At 40.4% G+C, this 21,509-nt stretch overlaps 1 protein-coding gene across 4 annotated transcripts in view; it reads right to left on the reverse strand.

Moving 5' to 3' along the window:
- Nucleotides 1–4,181: 4,181 nt before the first annotated feature.
- MBNL3 (muscleblind like splicing regulator 3) overlaps nucleotides 4,182–21,509 on the reverse strand; it is a gene marked incomplete at its 5' end in the record, with an annotated part of 66,032 nt that continues 48,704 nt past the window's right edge. For 2 of the 4 annotated variants that reach the window (XM_080795456.1, XM_080795458.1), the window contains 2 exons: nucleotides 4,182–11,639; nucleotides 18,711–18,861. In XM_080795456.1, coding sequence (XP_080651582.1) covers nucleotides 11,515–11,639; nucleotides 18,711–18,861 — 276 coding nt within the window. In that variant the 3' untranslated portion in view covers nucleotides 4,182–11,514. Of the gene's footprint in view, nucleotides 11,640–14,433; nucleotides 14,529–17,193; nucleotides 17,230–18,710; nucleotides 18,862–21,509 lie in introns of all 4 variants that reach the window. The other 2 variants (XM_080795455.1, XM_080795457.1) reach the window with 2 other exon arrangements.

Genomic DNA, 21,509 nt, shown 5'->3' on the forward strand with positions numbered 1-21,509 from the left:
TAGCCTCCCAATCCCCCACTTTTCCTCAGGGACCTGGGAGCCCCCTCTTTGAAATGCAAACATCAAGGGCTATGGAACCCCAGATCTTTGCTCCTGTAGGAGGGTCACAGCTTAACTTTCCTGGACGCCTTGCTTCAATTCATAAAACTATCTCTCAGGGGTAAAGGTATGAAAAGTTTGTTTCTCCTATGGATAAAGTCAACACCGGTGGTCTCCCCAGTTACAGGATAAAGTTAGAACCAACTACGAATGACAAAAGGAGCTGTCAAGTCTTCTTACCTGAGGACCAGTCATTATTGACCTTGTAAACATGGATGTATTGGGTTCCATCCACTTGGCCATATAAGGGGGTGATTCCTTTCTGCATTTGCAATTTCCTTAGTGGATTGCCCATGGTGTGTGTACCCTTTTGGCTCAACGTTCATCCAATAACAAAAGTGTTTTCTTTCACTACTACCTTTGGCCTAAGCTTTCCAGTGTCCCCATGTCCCCATGTCCCCTTTGTGGAGAGGATTTTTGGGTTGGAAGGTCTTGTTCTTCGTTATATTTCCCCAACGGTGGTTTGGTTTGTCTGGAGTTGTACAGAGGGCAAGCCCAAAGCCTGAGCACAGAAGATTGCTGTGTTAGAGTGTAGGCTTTATCCCATGAGGCAGTGAAGAGATCTGGGAGATTTATAGTCAGGGAAGAGAAATAATGAATTTCCATCTTAGAAAAGTGACCCCAGAAGTAATGCAGAGGGTGGATTGGGAGGGAGAAGGGTCACGTGGCACAGCACTAACTGGGGGCAAGATAATAATCTTAAAATACTATTTAAGGTTTTTCTTAGTCTGTTATTACTCAAAGGTTATTCTTGGATTGAACTTTCCCTAAGCCCCATAACATTATCTGGACCTGTGTATGTCTATGTCCACCAGAGGGGCTTCTCTCCTGGATGTGGAGAGTAGAGGGCAAAAGTTGTGGTTGTAGCCGCATGTCTGCCCCTCCTGGGCCATTTTTCCCGAATGGCTCATGTGCCCCTCTGGCCCCACAATCTCATCCCAGTGACTCTGGAATCCCAAGCGTCTTCAAGATCTATAAGATCTCTGACAGTGTCCTTCAGGAGAAGGGAGTTGCTTATTACAGTTGTCTCTACCCTTGGCTAGTGCTCAGTTTATGGTGAACACTCTCTTGAGATTCAGTGAGGCACCAAAGTCTCATTTATTAGCAGCCCCTAGCTGGGGCCCCCGATTTTGACCACTCAATGCCTGGATTCATGTGAATTTAGCTTTTCCTACTCTAACAACCCATCAAAAGATTTCTTTAACATGGGGCTTTGTAAATAGACATTGACAAGAGCCAAAACACGTTGAATGAGTTACACATATGTTTATTAAATTGTCAACAAAGGCACATCAATAACCACTCACTACATATGCATAAATATATGTGTGTGTGTGTGTGTGTGTGTGTATATATATATATATATATAAATAATTAACACAGATATGTTTCTCTCTTAACTGCCAATTTCCCCCAAGAAAAGAAACGTTCAACTCTTCAGTTCATGAAGGCTAAAGGCAACGTTTCAGTCCCAATCCTAGTCTTCCCCACCCTCTCCTTAAGACCGACACTGACCCTCAACGAGTTGACCATCACCTTCTGTAGCCATAGCATCTCTAGAAGCAGGCTGACTGCAAGGACTCTCCAGATTCCTTCGGCACTCCCTCGGGTTCTGTTGGTAATGGCTGAGGTGTCTGCTTTAGCCAGTGTTGGTCGCCACTGCTTTCTGCTGTGGGCACACTCTTACCCTGTGATTGTTCACCCATCTCCCTCTTTGTACCTATACAGGCATGTAATGTGCTGAATCATTCATGGGGTGGGGGAGGCAACCTCCCTCATTCTCATCAGGAAAACCTACAGTTTTTCTCGCATGTGTTCCGCTTTGCCCCAGGTGCACCCCCTTTCCACGCACGGCACCAAAATGCTGGCTACACTGACCAGAACTTCCTTCTCACACTGATTTCTTCTTCTTGTGAGTTCCACTTTGGAATGCTGTCCCTTTGCGTCAGGCATCTGTTTGTGAGGACAGGAATCGAACCCATTGTTCCTCTCACAAACGTCACCCTTCCATCCGGGTGGCTGTCCTTGCTCTCATTGGAGCTCTCAGCTCCTAGTTCCCACATACCACGGTCCTCCTGCCTAAGGGAGAAAGCTAAGTCTGAGCACTGAGAGGAAAATCTGGGCGGACTCAGTTAAATGAGCACGGCCCGTACAAGAAAGAGTGAAGAAAAACATCAGAATCTGTGTGTCCCTCTGTTGAATATCAGCCAAGTGTCAGCATTAGGCTCTTCGAGAAACCGGCTCCTGGATTAGGCCTATCCCGTGTCACATTCTTTACCAGAGACACTGACCACGGGAGCGGATTCTGGCCTGTGGAATTTTGGAACGTTTACTATCTGGTCAGTATTTTAGGTTCATTATTCTATCAGAACTTTCCTGACAATAACCAAATTACAAGAATCTTCCTTTTGGGCCTTCTTGAGGTGGTGAATGGCTGTGCCACGAACCCACAGGAAATGTGATAGCTGCTAAATGCTGTTTGTTCTGGTAAAAAACATATATCCCTCATCTAGTCATGCAGCCTTCTGGTATTTGGCCACTGGAGAGTCATGCCTTTTTGTTTTGTTTCTTTTTTTTTTTCGATTTATTAAATAAGCGTTACACCCCATGTGGGACTCGAACTCAGGGCCCCAAGATCAAGCCTCATGTGGCTCTGCTGGCTGAGCCAGCCAGGTGCCCTGAGTCATGACTTTTTAAATACAAACACTCCCACAGGGCAGCCCATAAACACTGCCAGTCTAACACTGTGGTGCGACTGGTCTCCTAGATCTCAGCTCTGAGCTGCTCTCCATAGCCTGAGATGCCCAACGGGGAAGTTCTGAAGGAATGAAGTCCAGATCTGTCTGGGTGAGCAGGTCTGATAAGTTGCTACCATGGAGCTTCTAGAGAGCCAGAGACCACCATGGGGGATGAGAAAAGAAGGCTCCTAGATGGCTGCTGAACAGAGGTTGAAAAGTGCCAAGGTCAACAGCGCACAGCCAGTTTTGCCTGAGGGTCAACTTCCCTCCGGCCCGATAGAAATTCCATTTTGATGGGGTTTGGGAATGCTGGCCCTGAATTCTTACCTATCACGCGCCAGTTTCCAAGAAGACACAAACTGAATTCCAAAGAGGCCAAAGAGCTTTTGTTCGTGTCTTTATACTGAACTGGTCTTCACTTTGGGATTACCACAGACTTACAGAAACACGGATGCACACCCGAGGGCTCCAAGTTGGCTTATTGGGAAATGCCACCGTGGGAACCACGCTCAGAAAGAGTAAAGTGGGGCACGGGGGACAAGGGAGCGCTTAGCTCTGTAGGATTCAGCCGACACTGGACCTCCTCCTTGGCCCCCGGCACAGTTCTAGACATGTGAAGAATACTCGAATCTGTCCCAGCCTCTTATCCAAAGACTCTTCACCTCTGTTTTCTATCAGCCTGACTACCAAATAGTGGCCAGTGTTTTTAAGTATTCAGAAATCTGACAGAATAAAGTATTACCGAGTTACACTTTGCTTTCTTAAAGAACAAAAATGATTATCTTTTCTTCCAGTGCCATTTGTTGGTGAAAAGCAATTTTACATGAGAGAAAACATTGTGATGGAAAAATTCATGCACCTCATTGTTACAAAACCATTGATGCCCATCTTGGGGGGGAAAAATGGAACGAACAACTCAGGTTTCATATGTTCCACTGAAGATGCAAGATAGAAACGATTAACTGGAAAATATGAACTTATAATAACGTATCTTAGGAAATGCCTCAGAATTTCTGAAGCACAACAGAAGCCAGCAAGCATTATCTCAAAAATGTTTAGTGTTCTTTTACTAAAATACAAAAGTGCCTTTCTTGTGTTAGTAATGTCAATATCAGAGAAATAATACATCTAATACAATGAGTGTATTATCTATATAATTCATAATACTTCAGGTATATTTGGAAATAAATTTCTTCTATGTATGAAATAGAACTTGGGACCAAGTCATAAATTTAAATTTTATACTAGAATTGCTAAATATTAGGATTAATCTACTAGAACAGGAATAGCTTTTAAGTAAACTCCTAATGTATGAGTACGGATTCATAAAAAAAGACAGAACCATGAAATTTATGCATTTTATTAAAAGAACCAAAAAATAAACAACATAAGTAGCATACTTAAATGACTTGCATAACACAGACTTCTAAACACAAATGAGCAGTACAGCACTATAACTTGGAGGGGGGAATGGAAAAAAAATCAAAGCATCTACCCTATTGATAGCAGTTGAGGGAATGAACTATGGCATTTTGGAGGCAAAATATGTTGGGAAGAGTTTTCATCTGTGAAATATCATGGCCATTATTTAAATCCACAATTGTTGCACATGGCTAATAATTTTCCTACCTACAGGTATTTTTAAATTGACATTCTTTTGTCCCAAATTTGTGCTTCATGTTCTACATTGTACTGGACTGTTGTTACATAAACGCACAATGTTAGCCCTTAAAAAAGAAAAAGAATACACTGAGAAACATCTTTTATTAAAATTTAAATGATTGTAATTTGGGGTATGATAACAAATGGTTCATTTGCTAATAACTGAAGCAGCAACAACAATAATAAAAGGAAATTTATTTTGAAAAGGACAACCCCAAAACCCAACAATAGGATGGTCGCCTCATTCTCTCAACTGCTAGACACAAAAGACAGCAACACAGAATAATTTGCTTTCCATCATGAACAGACAGCATCCGTATACAGAAATAAAGCTTTGCAACCATGCAGTTCTATGACAGATAAATCTGTAGGTTTTGTGTTTTGGGAGAAAAGAACACGGCCTAAAGTGGGGTTACTTTTAGGTCTTGTTACAGAGGTACTTTAAAAAAAAAAATTAAAGGATTATGATGTAGAAGGTGACTAGTAAGAATTTTCGTAATAACTTCAAATAGTTGGGACTTAAAGTGATACTTTTTTTTTTCCTTTTTGGTCTACTATTATTGAGGATGGGTTCTATTTAAAGATAAAATTTCTGTGGAATCAGCCTGCTTTGGAGTATTACTGGGTAGTTCTTTCCTAGGCAAAGCCGAGTGGAGGGGCTGGAAACTGTATGGACTAGTCCAACAAAGCCCTTTCCTGGGTTTAATAGCAGAGGTCCGTTTTGGGCCTCAAGTCATTCACCTTTTGTTATGTTTCCTTCTCTAATCTGACTCACCGAAACACAGCCCCTGTGTTTCAGCTCCAAAGAGTGTGACCCAGTGGTGGTCAGCATGGATGTGTCATCAATTAATTGCTTCTCCTTCATGATGCTTTTAGGTTCATACTTACTATATTATAGATGATTCTTCACTTAAAATTGCATATTTCTCTTGGCTTTATGAAAATATATTGTTGTGGCTTATAGGTTCACAGGGGACTATCAAAACAAGAACACAGGGTAAGTAGGGAAAATGTGCTGGTGGTGAGGTGGAAGTCGGGAGTCCCTAACTATAGAATGTGTGCATGCTTACAAGTGGACCAGTGCAGACGCTGGTCAGATGGTCAGGTTGTTAGTTGCAGAGCTGACTCTTGAGTGATTAAGGGCTGAAGGGGGGGAAAAAAAAAGACAGAAATTTCTAACCAATTGGCCCTGAGCTACTGGACAACTGTAAGGCTTGGACTGCTTTCTGGCTTTGGCTCATTTTCCTCTGTAAGGGAGAACCAGCAAGATGGGTAGCGATACTGATACCAGCTCCCCTGATCCCGGGGTGGGTTCCTTCTCCAAGGAAGGAACGTATGTTCCTTCTCACTTCCTCCTGTGACCTATCCTCATACCTTTCTGACCCCATTGCCTGGAGGCAACAAAAAGTTAGATGGGGGAATGGTAGGAGATCGGGGAGCTGAAATTGACAGAGATGGTCTGATTGAAACATCCTTTCCCAACTCCTACATATGTGAGATTTGGGCTGGTTCTCTTCTGTTTAGTTAAAACAGTACGAGGCTGTATGGCACCGTGAAGCACTTTCTAATCTGGTAAAGGCAAGTCAGAGGACAGCTTCCACTGAACAGGTATAAGGTAAGTAAAAACATTTATAAAGTGGAGCCAGGAGCATTTCTTTCTTCTTCTGTTGGAGGGAATGAAATGCCCCGAGCGGGCCATAGGCAACTGTGAAATTAAGTCTTTCAATGGTTGCCAGTTGGGTTTTGGGATCTGCGTTTTAAAGAAGTAGTGATGAACGTTAACACTTTTAATGGTCACTTAAGTGGATATTAACTGATGTAAGGAATACCTCTCAATTGGTAATTTTCTGTGAAAGATGAAATCTAAGTTGATCAAAATGAGAGGGTAATTCAGGGCTTGCAACCATTGAAAAAAGAAAACCTTTGTCAGAAACCTGCCTGGTGGGGCGCCTGGGTGGCTCAGTGGGTTAAGCCTCTGCCTTCAGCTCAGGTCATGATCCCAGAGTCCTGGGATCGAGCCCCACATCGGGATCTCTACTCAGCAGGGAGCCTTTTTCCCCCTAGCTCTCTCTCTGTGTGCTGCCCTGCCTACTTGTGATCCCTCTGTGTCAAATAAGTAAATAAAATATTAAAAAAAAAAAAAGAAACCTGCTTGGTGTGTGTGTGTGTGTGTGTGTGTGTGTGTGTGTGTGTGTGTGTATGTTTACAGTAGAGATTAAAAAGTCAATAATCTTTCCTACTGGTTTTTGCAAAAAAAATGAGGGATCTTCGCTCTTGGTCAGTGCTGTCAGCTAGCTGAAGGTGACCCTAACTTGTTACCAGTCTTTTCTATTGGTGAACCGTAGCAAATCAGAAAGCCTCAACAGCAAAGCAACATCGTGCTTTGGCTAAGTCTTCTAGCAAAACCCCCCTCCTTCTCAAGGCCTTAGAAATAACTCTATCTTACTAACTTTTTCGCTATTATCACAGATCTCTTATATTTAAAAAACAAAAGCTCCAAGCATAGCGTTCATGGACTATGTACATAAGTGCAAAAAAGGTGTGTCTCACACAGTCGCACCCTAACTGAGACCATCAGTTAACTGCAGCATATGTCTCTCAAACACTGTTAAGGGGTCATTCCACAGTATTTTTACACAAGGTTTTACAAATATGAATGAATTCATTTCAAAATATTTTGAAATAAATCTCTAATCCTCATTTGGATGTGTTGGGGTGGGTATGTAATTCCAGAAAAGAGAATTTTTGTAGGGACAGCTATGCCTCCTGCATAGAATAATTTGGAGTAAGTAATGTTATGAAAAAAGGTCAGGTAATCGATTAGAAGTGCATTGATCACGTTTTGAAGTTGAAATACTGTGGAATAACCCTATCCACACAACAAATTCTATTAGCTATAAAGCCTGACTCTAGAATCCATGTGTTGTAAACTTTTTGATGAGAAAGTCAAACAAGGACACAAATTCAGCTTTTGCGTGGCAAGGTGGGATTAAAGAAAAATTCAGCCAGATCTGTTCTCTCAGTTTTGAGTTGTACCTTCTACATGCTCATACTGTCAAAAACCATGTATAGTTAACAAGTAAAATTATCACAAAAAACCACGTGTCTAAAGGTAGCCATGTTGTAGTTTTGTTGCTAAAGCAACAACTAAATATAATTTGTTAAAAATTATTATTTGTATATAAAGTTAAGTTTGTTCTTAAACTGCGAACTGTAAAGAATAGTTATGGACTATAATCTACATTTTTTCATGTTTCGGTGTCAGTTTAGAACCTATCTAGGTGGGTTGAGTACATGTAGTAAATCTTAAACTCTTCTCTAACTCTCCTGCAAAGTTAAATTTGTTAGTGACTTAGAGGTACAAAATGTAGTCTAATAAAAACCTTAAAAACTCAAAAGAAAAATGAAAACCTGGCACCAGTTAGTGACTTGGTGCTCAGAACCTATCTTTGCAATTATTATCTACAGTTTGATGATGCTATCAACTAAGTTTGCAAAAAAAAATTGTGATACTCTTTTAGATACTATTCATTCTGGTGCCTTCAACAGGCACTGGTAAAATTAACAATGAGGGCACTATCTTCCTACATCTAGTCAACACAACTGGGAAAGCCTATTTCTCTACTTCTATTTCAATGTGTGTAGAAATGGAGAAGGGACAAAAAGAAAGAGGATTCCAGTTTCTAATCACACTGTGCATTACAGCCTACCCTATAGACTAAAGTAAGTCGGAACCTTAGTGAACACAGCCCCGTGGTACAGGACAACACTTAATGGCAAGATCAAAGTGCTTTCGCATGTTCAAAAACGGATGGCAAAGGTTGATGGAGGAGGGAGAAGATGGCTTTTCACTTGACAATGAACTACAAATTAGACTCTAGTCTAGACAAGTGAGATGAAATGCAACAGCTGGTTAGAGAATCATGCTCCAATTGCAAAAGTAAATACTGTGTTTAAATTGCGATTTTATGAATCCATTTGGTTTTAATTTCATCTTAATCCCTCTTTAAAATATACTTCTGTTCACATAGTGCCTTCAAAATTTTTTTTGAACTACTAAAGCCTTCTTAACAGTAACTTTTAGATTAGATTGTTTTCTCTGTATACCTGACCTGTTTTATCCAAGTTTCAGTACTCTTGCCTATTTTTGCAAAAGGCTGAGAGAAACGGACAAAAACAATAATTTTGGATAAATAAGAAGCCCTTGTACTATACAAAGCTTATAAAATGTCAACTAAGAATCACAAGTGGTTAGAATTTTATATATACAGTACATCCAGTAAATTATTGTTTAGAGTCACTGATTAGTTTCGTGACTTGGCTTTTTAACTGGAAATTTATAGTCTAATGACTCTCGTTTATTCGTTTCTTTTCTTGAATAAAGAGAATCTGCATTAAGTCATTGCACAACTAGTTTAAAGAGTGCTATCTTACAATTGCATTTTTGTCAACATTCTTTTGCATCTGATCAAAACTTCAGAGCCTTGACTCTTCTTTCTTTAAATTCACTTACAAAGTTAACTTTTACAATGCCAACTCTTTCAAATATTGTGGCATCCAAAACTCCAACTACCTGAATATCCTTCACTGAACCTCTTACTGAAAAATAAGTCATCACTGATGTCTTCCAGCGCTCACAGCATCATAAAAACCACAGTACGCTACGCTTCTGGTCTACGTACATCTTCGTCAGAAGTTTAAAGGGTTAAATGAGACAGTACATTGTATCAAAACATCAAAACTACACAAAAGAGTTTGTTGCGCACTGAAGACATCTCTATCCCCCTTAAGGAAGAAGCCCAGACTAGCTTGGGTGCTTCCTTCCTGGGTTTGTGGGATTAGTTCTGCCTTTCTGGAGAGGCACTGGCACAGGATCTATACACAAGTTATTTCACAAGGTTAAGATTTTGGGAAACAGAAATGTAGTGGTTCAAAGAATCAACAGGTCAAAGTCTGGACCCCTCTGGTTCTCTAATGCCAGGCAATACTGTTAACAGATGACAGTGTCTTGACGCAAGCAAGACCATTTAGAAATGACTGATGACCGTGATTCGGGATTGATCATCAAGAACAACAGGGTATCAGCTACCGTGCAGCTAATTTTGCTCATTTGTATTCTGAGCAGAATGGATCTGCTTTGGGATTAGAGTCTCGAATGTTCTGAAGCACCAACAGCACGAAGCACAGGAACAACCAAAAGTTGGGAGATTCTTCTGGGTCTCACTGCCACCGATTAGGTAGGTAGCCGTGGGCAGGTCACATGCCCCGGGCCCTAGTTTCATCCTTCTTGAGAAGGTTGTGCCAACTCCATTGTTCTGTGATTCAAATGCTGCTAGACAGCTGAAGGAATCCTAAATCTGATTTTCTCTTGGCTTGTCATTTTCACGAAGGAAAACAAACCCGCTCTTTGTATTAAATTTGCTGACTGTATGCTTTCTAGTGAAAGAATATGTATTTAGTAGAAAATATTAAACCTAGGTTGATGTGAAGTATCTTAGGGAACCATTTTACTTGGTCACACAATTATTTCAGGAGGATTAGTAATGTGAATTCAGCTCAGCTCCATGGAGCACAGCTGGTCTGTCTCAACCAAAGGGTGCTGAGAACCTCTCTGTTACAGTTTTCAAATACATATAAAAACTTACAAATCTAAATGAAGAAACAAAAAAAGCCATGGTTACGATATGGCTCTGTTGTCAATAAAGTCTGGGAAAGGCAACTCGACACAGAGGCTGGCTCCCTCACTGAAGTGTTCAACGGAACTGGAAATTCGTGTGAACTGAAGCTCAGGTCAACTGTGGACGGCCTTCCTAGCAGTTGTGAGTAAACCAAAGACTCACTTGAAACGCCTTCCTACCCTCCTCACCCCCACTGTTTCTCCAGAGCTATATTCACGCTCCAGCTGTGATCAGCGGGGAAGGCTATCCATTTGGGAAGGAAAGGCCTCACTTGCAACCAATTCCCTTTCACCCTGACTTTTGCAAGATTGCCTCTTATTATTCAGAGCAGTCTAAAGAGAATGCACCATTTTCAGCCAGAGAATGGCACTTGTGTAAAAGGTCACATTGCAATGGTTTTCCCCGCACTTTCCTCTAAAACATGAAAACTATCTCCATGCCCTCACCTTCCTGTTTAATTTATAACCTACAATCAAGCATACTTTTAAACCTCCAAATACCAATCTTCAGCTGAAGTTGACAAATGGTTCAGCTTTCGATGCTTAACCTAGGAGATAGGATCCTTGAACCACCAGAAACGTAATGGGCACGTCACATAAATGCTGAGAAATTCCTTTAAGGGTGAACTGTAATTCTGTAAGCTTTTTGAGGAGTGACATTACGGGTTCATATTTTCAGAAGTTCCCTGTTTTTTTCTGCAGATAATTATTTCTCTCTCCCCCCAAAAACCCTAGTCATGTGATTGTATTATGCAAGGTCAGATCGGCAGGTACAAATTATACACATGCATGTTTATAATGAATGTCTGCCCCAAGAAACTTACAGAAATGTTCTGAAGAGCGAGAAAGCATATTAACATTAGTCTGTTATGTTTTTCAAACGCACATATTTCTGTTTCCCATTAGTAATATTTTAGTTGAAATCAAACACCACACATCTAGAGGAAAACACTATAGTATGTAAAAATCTAACACAACACACCACAATACAATACAATACAATACAATACAATACAATAGTGAGGAAAATGGTACTGGATACCTTTGTTACATTCTAAATCAACCCAATAGACTATTGTGTAAACAAAACAGTAAGGTAACACTTCAAAACAGATGAACATTTACCCACTGTGGAGATTCACTCAGCATAATGGTTATTGGAAAATCACAAAGAATAATACAACAAACTACAAAACTTTACGGTCACGTTCTACCTACTAATTCAAATAAGATAAATGGTAGTTACTAATTTTCTATGCTGTTTTAACATCTCCACTGACTGTTTAACGCTTTACTGGTTTTGTCAATTGAATCTGTTGGTTGGTCTATGCGTTTTGTTTAATATATTGACCGCACCACACTTATTGTTGTAGAGGACCTACGAGAATATACATGGAACGGCCATATGGAGGTTCTCAAGGAGAGATCTTGATACTCCGTAACTCTGTTGTTCAGAATTTCAACTGAAATGGAAAAAAAAAAAAAAAACAAAAAGAGAGAAAGAGTGAGAAAAATTAAGGGGTTATTGAAGTAGGAGTCGGGATACTTGGTTCTTGAGCCAGTTCTGTATGTGAACTGCCAATATATCCCCCACTTCGAGTTTCATATCCTACATCCGTGAAAATGGGGCTGTTGGAAAGGGTCACAGAGAGTCATACGCATGACAGTTCATGGCCTCACTGAGTGCTAGTGTGCAGAATCGCCCTAAGGTGACAGACATGTGCTCAGGCATTTAAGGCGTCATCCACACAATGCCTGAATGTGTGGATGAACAGCCACCCATCTCTCCACTTCCTTCAACTTCCTTCAAATATACATTGGGAAAACACATTCGATACTCACCATTTTGAAACACGCAAATATTAAATATACTTGGAACTTTTTTTATCTGAATGGTTTGGAGCCATGCAGAAATAGCCAAGGTGTGAGATCTAGGTATATAGCATTTTACAAAACTACGTTTTTGAAGTCTGGAGAAATTTTCAAGATCTGTTACACACGGAAGTGATTATGGTATGCCAAATACATCTAAAGTTTCCAATGGAATCTAGCGAAAAGGAATCACGATTCTCAAACAGGAGCTGTTGGAAAGCTCGTCATTATATTTGACAACTTTTGTTTACTTTATTGTAGAGCAGCCCATGAGAATCAGGCAGATGTTTGCAAAACCTATATGCTCATGTTGGATGCTAATCCCAAGTTGCCACCATCCCAGATGATTCCCCTGAAAACAACTACGATTTACAGCTAATTCCATCATTCCATGTACTCAAAGGTGTCTTTTAAAAACATTCCTTATGCTTGAAAGGACTTGTTTGTCTAATGGTCTGATGTGCAGTCAGCCATAGGCTCTGTCCAGGAGTTCATGTTCCGAGCCAGGTTCTGGGGAACTAGTTCACCAAGAGAACAGAACCATCACCTCCGTCAATTAAACGAAACACTCCAGCCCTGAGAACCTCAAACTTTCAATGACTAATATAGCAATTCAGAATCCATACACTTGCTTAATAAGTCCCTATCAGTCATTAATACCTAGGAGTCCTAATTGGCTTGAAAAGTCACATTTCCAAGTGAAGGACTGCTCAAATTAAGTGTGTGCTTTGCCTGGCTCTGCACCGGGCAAACGGGAGATCAAAGGGGTGGGGGGGTGGGGAGGGAATCCAACAACAACAATTTTTTAAAAAGCCACAATTTGATGAAAATAATGATTACATTACTAAATTATGTCACTCAAAATTCAAAACAGCGGGAGCAATTCTGATAGACTGACATGGAAAGCAACACAAAATGGCAGAGCATAAAAAGCACGATCTTTTACGACATCATGGGAGAAGCATATTGCTGTCTTTTAAGATATTCATTGAAGTCAGACTGTGAAAAAATTACTTTGCTTCAACAACAGCAACACAACGAAGCTAGAAAAGTCTTAAGGAATTAATATTCAAAAGTGATCTGTGCCTTGGGCTGACAACTCACACTCCTTTAATAACAGGAAAACATCTCAGAATTTGTAAGCTCATTGGGAAAATAGTACTGGCTGTCATTTTTTTCATAGAAAAAAATTGCATATTTGCTCTCCACATTTCAATCTGGAAAATTTGGAGTGCTAAACTCAAGCTCTAAGTTATAAGCAATGCCTATTAATGAAAATATTTACCAAAGCCTTTAGCAAATGCAATTGTGTAAATAAAAGTTATCATCTATAAATAATATTCATATTAATACTTAAAGAAACTTACTGTTCTACTGGTAACTTCTACATCTGTGAAACAAACATGCTGCTATTCAGTTCATCTATTGATAATGGGGGTATCTATAGTAGTAAAAAAGATTGTAGATTAAAATAGTTTCTTGAAAGAATGCCATTTATTTTGTTGACTGTTTGGACATGGCAATTAAAAAGCATAATCAATTTTGCAGAAAAGTTGAGACATATTAACCATATCCACTAATGGTTAATTTTGCAAAGCGTGGATTAGAATGTGGCTTATTCCCCCAGTGGATTACTGCTCTGTGTGCTGTGTGGTTATCACACTTGTAATTGAAGCGGCAGTGGAACGTGCAGCCTTAAAGCGTGGTTACCACCTTAACAAGGCAAAATGGCCCTCATGTTACAGGATGATTGTTATATGTATCTCATGACAATTTGGAGACTCTCCCCCAGTTTAAAATTTGTTTTGGGACTCTGCCTGTAAATACCTAAAGCAAATGAAAATCACAACAACACAGGCATATCTAATGCCCGTGTAAGATCTCTGATGTCATCACTGAGTGTCACCGAGTGTCAGAGTGTCAGTGTGACATCTCTGATGTCATCACGGGGTAATGCTAAGGATATCTGAGCCCTGAAAAGAAGTGCGTTATTTGGCTTTCTTTCCAGCAGATGTGAAGGTAAAAGGCGATGATAGTACTAAGTGCAAGTTCAAACACAATAACCAAAACAATGGTAATAAAATAAAATAAATTCTTCTCTTGACCAATGAGGAAGCATTCGAGGAGTACTTCGTATATGTGTTTGAGGATTGGTGTGACAGCAGCGATCGTGAGCATAGCATAGGAAGAGCGACCTCTGGTAACTAATTCAAAATGAGAAAACTGCTGGTTCGTCGCAGGAAGATACACAAAATGTAATGACTCCTTAAGAAACACACAGGAGGACGGATCAATGTCTCTCACCAATCCCAAAGGCATATACCAAAGGCCTTACCAACACACAGTAGTTGTCTAGGTCTGAACAGGTAAAAGAAATAGCCAAACCTGATTGCCTGTAGCCGCTGCAGCGAATGGAAGGTTGGTGGCAGGTGTTGTTGCCGCAGACACAGTGGTGGGAGGCGCGCCGTGCATCATGGGCACTTTCAGTAGGAAACCATGGAAGCAACACACGGGAGGGTGGAGGGTTTATGCAACCAGGACAGAAACGATGGGATGGGGCGTGGTAGGTACCACAGCGACAAGCCATGTGACATCATCGTAATGGACACACCGGGGTGCAACATGCAATCACAGTGCAAAGCAACACAGCGTGGAAGGGGGAAAAATTTAAAAAGAGAAAAGGGGAAAGCCAATTATAGTCACCATTAAGGAAAATGGAATCATTCTCAACAGCTCGTTGTTTAGCAGAATCCCAGTATATAGTTGACTTAAAAGGCCACATTGTCGGAAGGGGTTATGATGAGCACACATGACAAAAGCTGATTTTACCAAGGCTAGCTATCAGAATACCTAGTCAAGCAGACAAGTGACTGGGAGGCACATCTGAAATGTGAGTGGGAAAGTGTGAATTGGTGCTCAGGTTCACTAACTTAGAGACCTGAGTATCATCACTAGATTGGCAGGTGCAAAGAGACAGTTACAGGTAGACTTACCTGATCTACATACACACACACACACACACACACAAATGGCAGTTTGATTGGTGGTATATGGTGGGCTAGTATATGAAGAATACAGTGGGCTATGCACGCAGGTTTTTAAAGTACACCTCTGGCAAATCCCTTGGAAACCTAGGCTGTTTGTCAAACACACACATGGGGTCCTTCCTCGTAAATATCCGACAAAACCTTGTCTTCATCGCAATTATTAAAGCAAGGACTGTAGGGCTGGCAGCCGGCACGTCTCTTTCAGGATTTTTTTTCCCCCGCTTTTTCTATTTTGTATCTCATTTTAAAAGCTTTTGGGATGCTTTTTTCGTTTCTAGCTCATTCTGGAAAGCAAACTAAGGAATAACGTATGAATGGTACGGCGCGAATGGCGAGCGTGCATATATAATAATTTATGTCTACATCTATTGAATTCAGATTTTCTGAAAGTCTGCAGAGTAAGTAAATGGCCTGGAGAGAGGAAAAATCAATATACAACAATGTTACAGAAACCACAAACGTACCCCAAGTGGTGATTAACAGAAATCCTGTAGTCACCCCTTAAGCGTATCTCCAGTTACCCATTACCTACAGACATCTCTTAGTGCATCACCTGCCAATTCTAAAAGCATTCTCGTTTTCCCTTTCGGGGAAGCTATACCAGAAGCAGTGCCACTAAAGCATGCAGTTTGCATTCCTACACAGAGCTCTTAGGTGAAACGATAGGGGGGCAGAGTCACAAAATGTGAAGACAGAGATGCAGTTTACCAACTTGCAGAAGTCTGTTCTAATCATACGTGTGTGATGCGCCTGTTAGTATCAGTGGACGTGTTTTACTTTCTACAGGGGACAGCCGACCGCTCCATAATGGAGGCCCCACCTCCAAGGCCAGGGGTCAACCCTTGCTATGTTTGTGAGTGCTACTACTCTGTGTCATTTTGATCTTTTTGTTTCAGTAAACCCGTTTGTCCCTTTGGGGTTCTGCATCTGCTCTGGTCAACCAACAGGACAGACATCAGGCTATGGCAAACTCTCAAAAAGTATGAAAAGTCTTGGATGGATAGGACATCGTGGGGTGGGGGGTATGGTGGGACAATTCCTCCCTGTGTCTGTGCCCATGGGCGGGAGGAACTGCGAACTCCTACAATGCAAACAAGTCTCTTTCTTGTCTTCTTCAGTGTTAGTGACGGTAAAAATGGTCTTGAGATGGCTACCAGATGTATTGGTGACTGATTAAAGGATCCGTGGGTAGACTGTTAAGAATCACATATCCCCAAAGAGTCATTTTGAAACGATTCTGTTGTGCCTGGTTCCCATGCACCTGGCACTTCCTCCCAGAACACCATGGAATTCATCCCAGAACACCAGAGAAGGCTCTAGCTTTGCCTAACTCATCCCTTGTCAACGTAGAGTACTGAATGATTAAGATCTTCTGGATAACTTTGGTGGGAGTAGGAGGGGAAGAACTGTTTTGTTAGACTTTACAAATTACACGTTGAAAGCAACAAATGTAAAGCTAAGAATGAAACATCCCATTCTGGCTGGCTAAGGAAATGCTTCAAAAGATTTCAGCTGCAGTTTTTGGGATGAAAGGAGAGAAATGGACTCAAGAGTGTAGCGCTGTTGTCATTCCACAGAGATGTGAAACAGACAGCACCCTATTAAATCTTCACTCTCCAGAAAATGTCCAAACGGTGCTAAACTATCAGCTTTAAAATACAAAAGTGCAGAATTCTCTTACTTTCTTCCTATTTGGGACGAAGTACCCTAACCTGCTTATAGCTTAGTGATGCAACTGGTTTTCTAGGATATATGTACATATAAATGATTCCAATCATGGTCTATCTGCATTATAATAGCAGGAGAGGAAAAGGTCCCTAGCCACGGGGTTGAAACTAGAGTGAGAAGCAAGTACCTTCTTGCAATTTTTGTCGTTAATATGCTCGGCCTTCCACAGAGCAAAGGCAGACCACAATACCATTTCCAAGCTTCTTCATGTTTCCTCTCTTCTTTGTGCCCTGACGCTTTCCAAATGCCCCTTCCTCCCAAGCCAGTGGCCCGTGAACCACATTACCCAATCACTCATCTCTTTCACAGTCATGACAGAAAAACACTTTTTTGGATTAGAAAAAGGTGAGAATGTTTGTACAAAACCTACCAACACTTGAAGCGGGTGCCATGCACAGTATTGGCCCTGTACACCATGCAGAAAAGCGTGAAAAGTAAAGGAGAGAGATTTCATTATTAAATCTTTACGGAGAGAAATCATTTTTAACTAGAAAGATATTCTTTGCAATATTAATTAATGAGCACATGCAAATCCAGTAAACCCCATGCTTACAAATACAGCTCCCCAACCCAGGTAATCAAAGTAATTCTTGGATTCTTAGGTATAAAAATGAACATTAATTTTTTTCCTTGAAGGAATTACCTCGCTTAAATTGCATTTAAATTACCACAGCCTCTTCTACCTCACAACTGTGAACGTGACTACGAACATAGGCCAAATAGGCTTTTAATCAAGAGGGGGCGCTGAGTCTGACAGATTTTAATTTTGTTATTAATTGAGGGGAAAGGGATTCTTCTGATATTTCGTTCCTAAGTCTAGACTTTACCTTAGCCATATCCAGCAAAAAAAGGTCTAAAAATTATAAAACTTCTGTTTTTAAAATAAAGAACTACTGTGGTTAGTAACTAAAGACTGGGCTTCTACGGTTTCCTTCTAAATTAATTAGCTGATTAATTTATCAATTAACCAATGGGTGTTTTCAAGTGTAGGTATACAATGTCATGTGTTTAGTATGTTTATGCAATTAATAAGGCTTTCTAACCTAATTTGAAAGTATGTCAGCTTCATTTAATAATAGTTTCCCAACTGGGGCATTTATGATTCTTATAAAAAAAAAAAATCTACTATACTCCCAGTGGTTAGTATTTTCAATTTATTCCTAAGAGACTATATGATCATTCTTAAGTACTGAACCACAGGAAGAACAGTATTTCCCCTTATATATGATATTTATTTGAACAAAATTTTCTGTTCAATTTGGTACAAAACTTTTATGCTATTACATACATTTGAATGTAGAAGGTAACAAAATTTCCTGCATAGTATCAGGAAAATATGGTAAACTGCTCTATTTTTTTATATTAATTGATATGAGTTAAAGGATAAAAGTATGTGAGATATATATACACATACACACACACACACGCTATACTGTCTTATAACTATATTATAAGTTCAAGGGTAGTTTTATTATCACTATCTTTGGCATATCAAAGATACACAGATTATGTATCGTTTGCAATGCTGAAGCTGGGAAACACTTTTTTTTTTTTGAGGGGTGACCAGTGTCTTTTCAAGTGATACCTAAGAGTCAAGGAATTAGTTTGAGACCGAACGAAGTGAAACAATCATCAGAAGCAAAAACTAAGAAATGCTAAAAGGAAAAATGTTGACAGTTTTTCCTCATTTGATTTCAAACCATTACTCTTAAGGAATCATAGAAACATTTGGTCCTATAGACTGGCAGATCAAGTCTAAAAGCCTTATTTTATTTCCAACCCAAACTCCCGCTGACAGTGCTCACTTTAAAGCTCTTTGGCAGCTGGTGTGCACTATACACATTCACAACATCGCTAGACTCGCGCGGCCCAGAGCCCTGTTCTCACCTGCAGGGATAAATGCCGGCTGTGGGAGCTGCAGGTTAGCCAGAGCCTGCTGGCAGTGGAAAACACTGGGGTTAAAGACCGGAGTGGCACCATTGGTCTTTTCAAGTGCCGATCTCTTTGGTATCAGTTGAAGCATACCAGGCTGGAGGGCCTGTGAGGGAGGGAGGGATTAATACATAGCACCAGAGAAAGTAAAAAATGTACTCAAAGCGAGCAAGCAGCAGTTAGATAAGGCATGGCCCGGGAACCCTTTGCCGTGGTAGCCTATCCACTGAGCAACTGACTAGATGAGTACTTAGTCCCAAATGGGAAATAAACATACAGGGGAAAAATCCTAATTTTCAACTTCACTCATTTAGGCAAATAAAAAGGGGCCTCCTCATTTGAGCAAGATGTGACCCGAAGCTTAACAGCAAATAATCATTTGAAATTAACACCTTGGGGATGTTCATCCCTGAATCTATTACAATGAGATGAGCGGAAGCAACAGATAGAGCAGGAAAATTCCAACATGGATCTAGGAGATCAATGGTATATAGGTGATAAAACAGATGTCGGGAGGTCAGAATCTGATACTGTAGTTCCATAAAACAAAATCCAAATTACGGAAGAGCTTCGGGTCCAAATCCAGAACTGTGCTTCTCCCAAATAACATGTACGGGAAAAGCAAATCAATTCTTTTCTTCCTCACCACCCGCCTCACCCAGGTGACACAGTTAGCAAAATGCATGCAATTCTCATTTATAGACGCTCGCTGTGCATTTCAAGATGTATCACTGGCTTCATTAAGTCCTTGTCAGGTTTAATTCTAAAATGCATTAGAATTTAAAATCCTTCTTTCATGTCTACACTTCTTTCAAAATCCCACTGTGCTTATAATCCTCAGTCAAATTTGTTCCTGATCAGATTCACTGGAGAAGTTTGACATGACTTTTTACATTTTTTTTTTTTTTGTCAGCAAATTACACGTGACTTAAAAAAATGTCCCGGTGATAAGACTCGGGTATGCTCCAAATTCTTAAGGAGACAGGAACCCTTGTGTTGAGTGACTAGCATTCGATATGCCAAAAAGGGGGCAAGCCATGACCTCCTTTTTCCTGTGGATCTCAAAGTCTAAAGGTATCTCTGTTTTCCTTTGGGAACTAAATATTTACCCTTCCCCTCTTTTGCTTTTAAATGCATGCAAACTGCTTTCAGTGAAGTCAAGCTGAGCTACGCACGTGAACATGAAGAAGGTAAAAAAAAAAAAAAACTCTACGAAGCATTTCAGCTCTGAATCTTTAAAAATATGGAAAGCTTACATTTCTTTCTTTTTTTATGCCTAGCTTCTTTCATTTTTTTAAATTTATTTTTTTTAATTTAAATTCAATTAATTGACATATAGTGTATTACTAGTTTCAGAGGTAGAGGTCAGTGATTCATCAGTCTTCTATAACACCCAGTGCTCATTACATCACGCGTCCTCCTTAATGCCCATCACCCGGTTACCCCATCCCTCCACCCGCTCCCCTCCAGCAGCCCTCAGTTTGTTTGCTGTGATTAAGAGTCTCTTATGGTTTGTCTCCCTCTCTGGTTTTTTCCTGTTTTATTTTTTCCTCTCCTCCCTATGATCCTCTGCCTTGTTTCTCAAATTCCACATATCAGTGAGATCACATGATAATTGTCTTTCTCTGACTTATTTTGCTTAGTATAATACCCTCTAGTTCCATCCACATCATTGGAAATGGCAAGATTGCTTTCTTTTCTTTTCTTTCCTTTTTTATTTTTTATTGCTAAGATTCTGCTCTGATCCGTTACTCAGAAAGGAATTTTATATTGATATTCACGAGTACTAAATGAAGGCCTATCAGGTAATAAATAGTTAACTCTCTCCATGGAAATTTGGAGCTGACTTCTATGTCTTCTACCAAACACACCCAAGTCATGAGAAATAGACACATACATAGGAAGACCCTATGACTGAGCATCAAACAGGTGCTCAATGGTGTAAGCAAGAAGTTCCTTGTACATCCCAGGCATATGAGAACCTTTCCTCTTGGGGGCATACTGCATTCTTCCTCTCTATTACAGACCCACACTGCTTCTAAACTCTATGCCACCAACAGAAGTGATCAAAGAACGGGAGGGTTGAAACCTGCACTGAACATTCTGGAGACCTCGCTATTTTCGTAGCTTAAAATCCCTTCATTTGAAAGAATTTAAGACAAAAACCACCTGGTAAAGTTTTTTCAAAATTCATCAACAGACTGATTTCCAGATCAAGGGAGAGAACTGGCGCTGTATCCTTCCGTCTACCCTCCCTGGGAAAAGTTGAGAGAAATTTGGAGGATTTGCCTTAGAAAAAAGACACGAGAGTCCCGCTCCTACAGAACAGGGACTGACTTATTTTGTGTAATGAAATAAGTGTTAAGTTCTGGTGATGGCAAAGTAGATTTTGACTCAATGTGAGGAAAACCTTCTTCACAAATAGAGATGTTTGAAAATAAATATATCTCTTTTAGGAAGAGGCAAGTTCCTGTCATGGGCTTCAGGATCATGTGGGTGAGTATTTTCCTCCTCCCCTCTACAGCCTAGAAACATGAGATTTCATCAGGGTTTGGTCCCTTATTGGGATTATTATACCCTATAACACGAGGAAAGGCTCACATCAAAAAAGAAACTGCAGGTTGCTTATCAAAGTCACGGACAGTTATGACCAACTTAAATAACCCCAATTCTTGTTTCTCAACCCATCACACTGGAGTGTTGTGCGTTACTAGCAAAGCATCCTTACTAGCAAAGCATCCCTCGTGGGGCCAA

This window comes from Martes martes (assembly GCF_963455335.1).
Source record: "Martes martes genome assembly, chromosome: X".
In the NCBI taxonomy this organism is placed as follows: Eukaryota; Metazoa; Chordata; class Mammalia; order Carnivora; family Mustelidae; genus Martes; species Martes martes.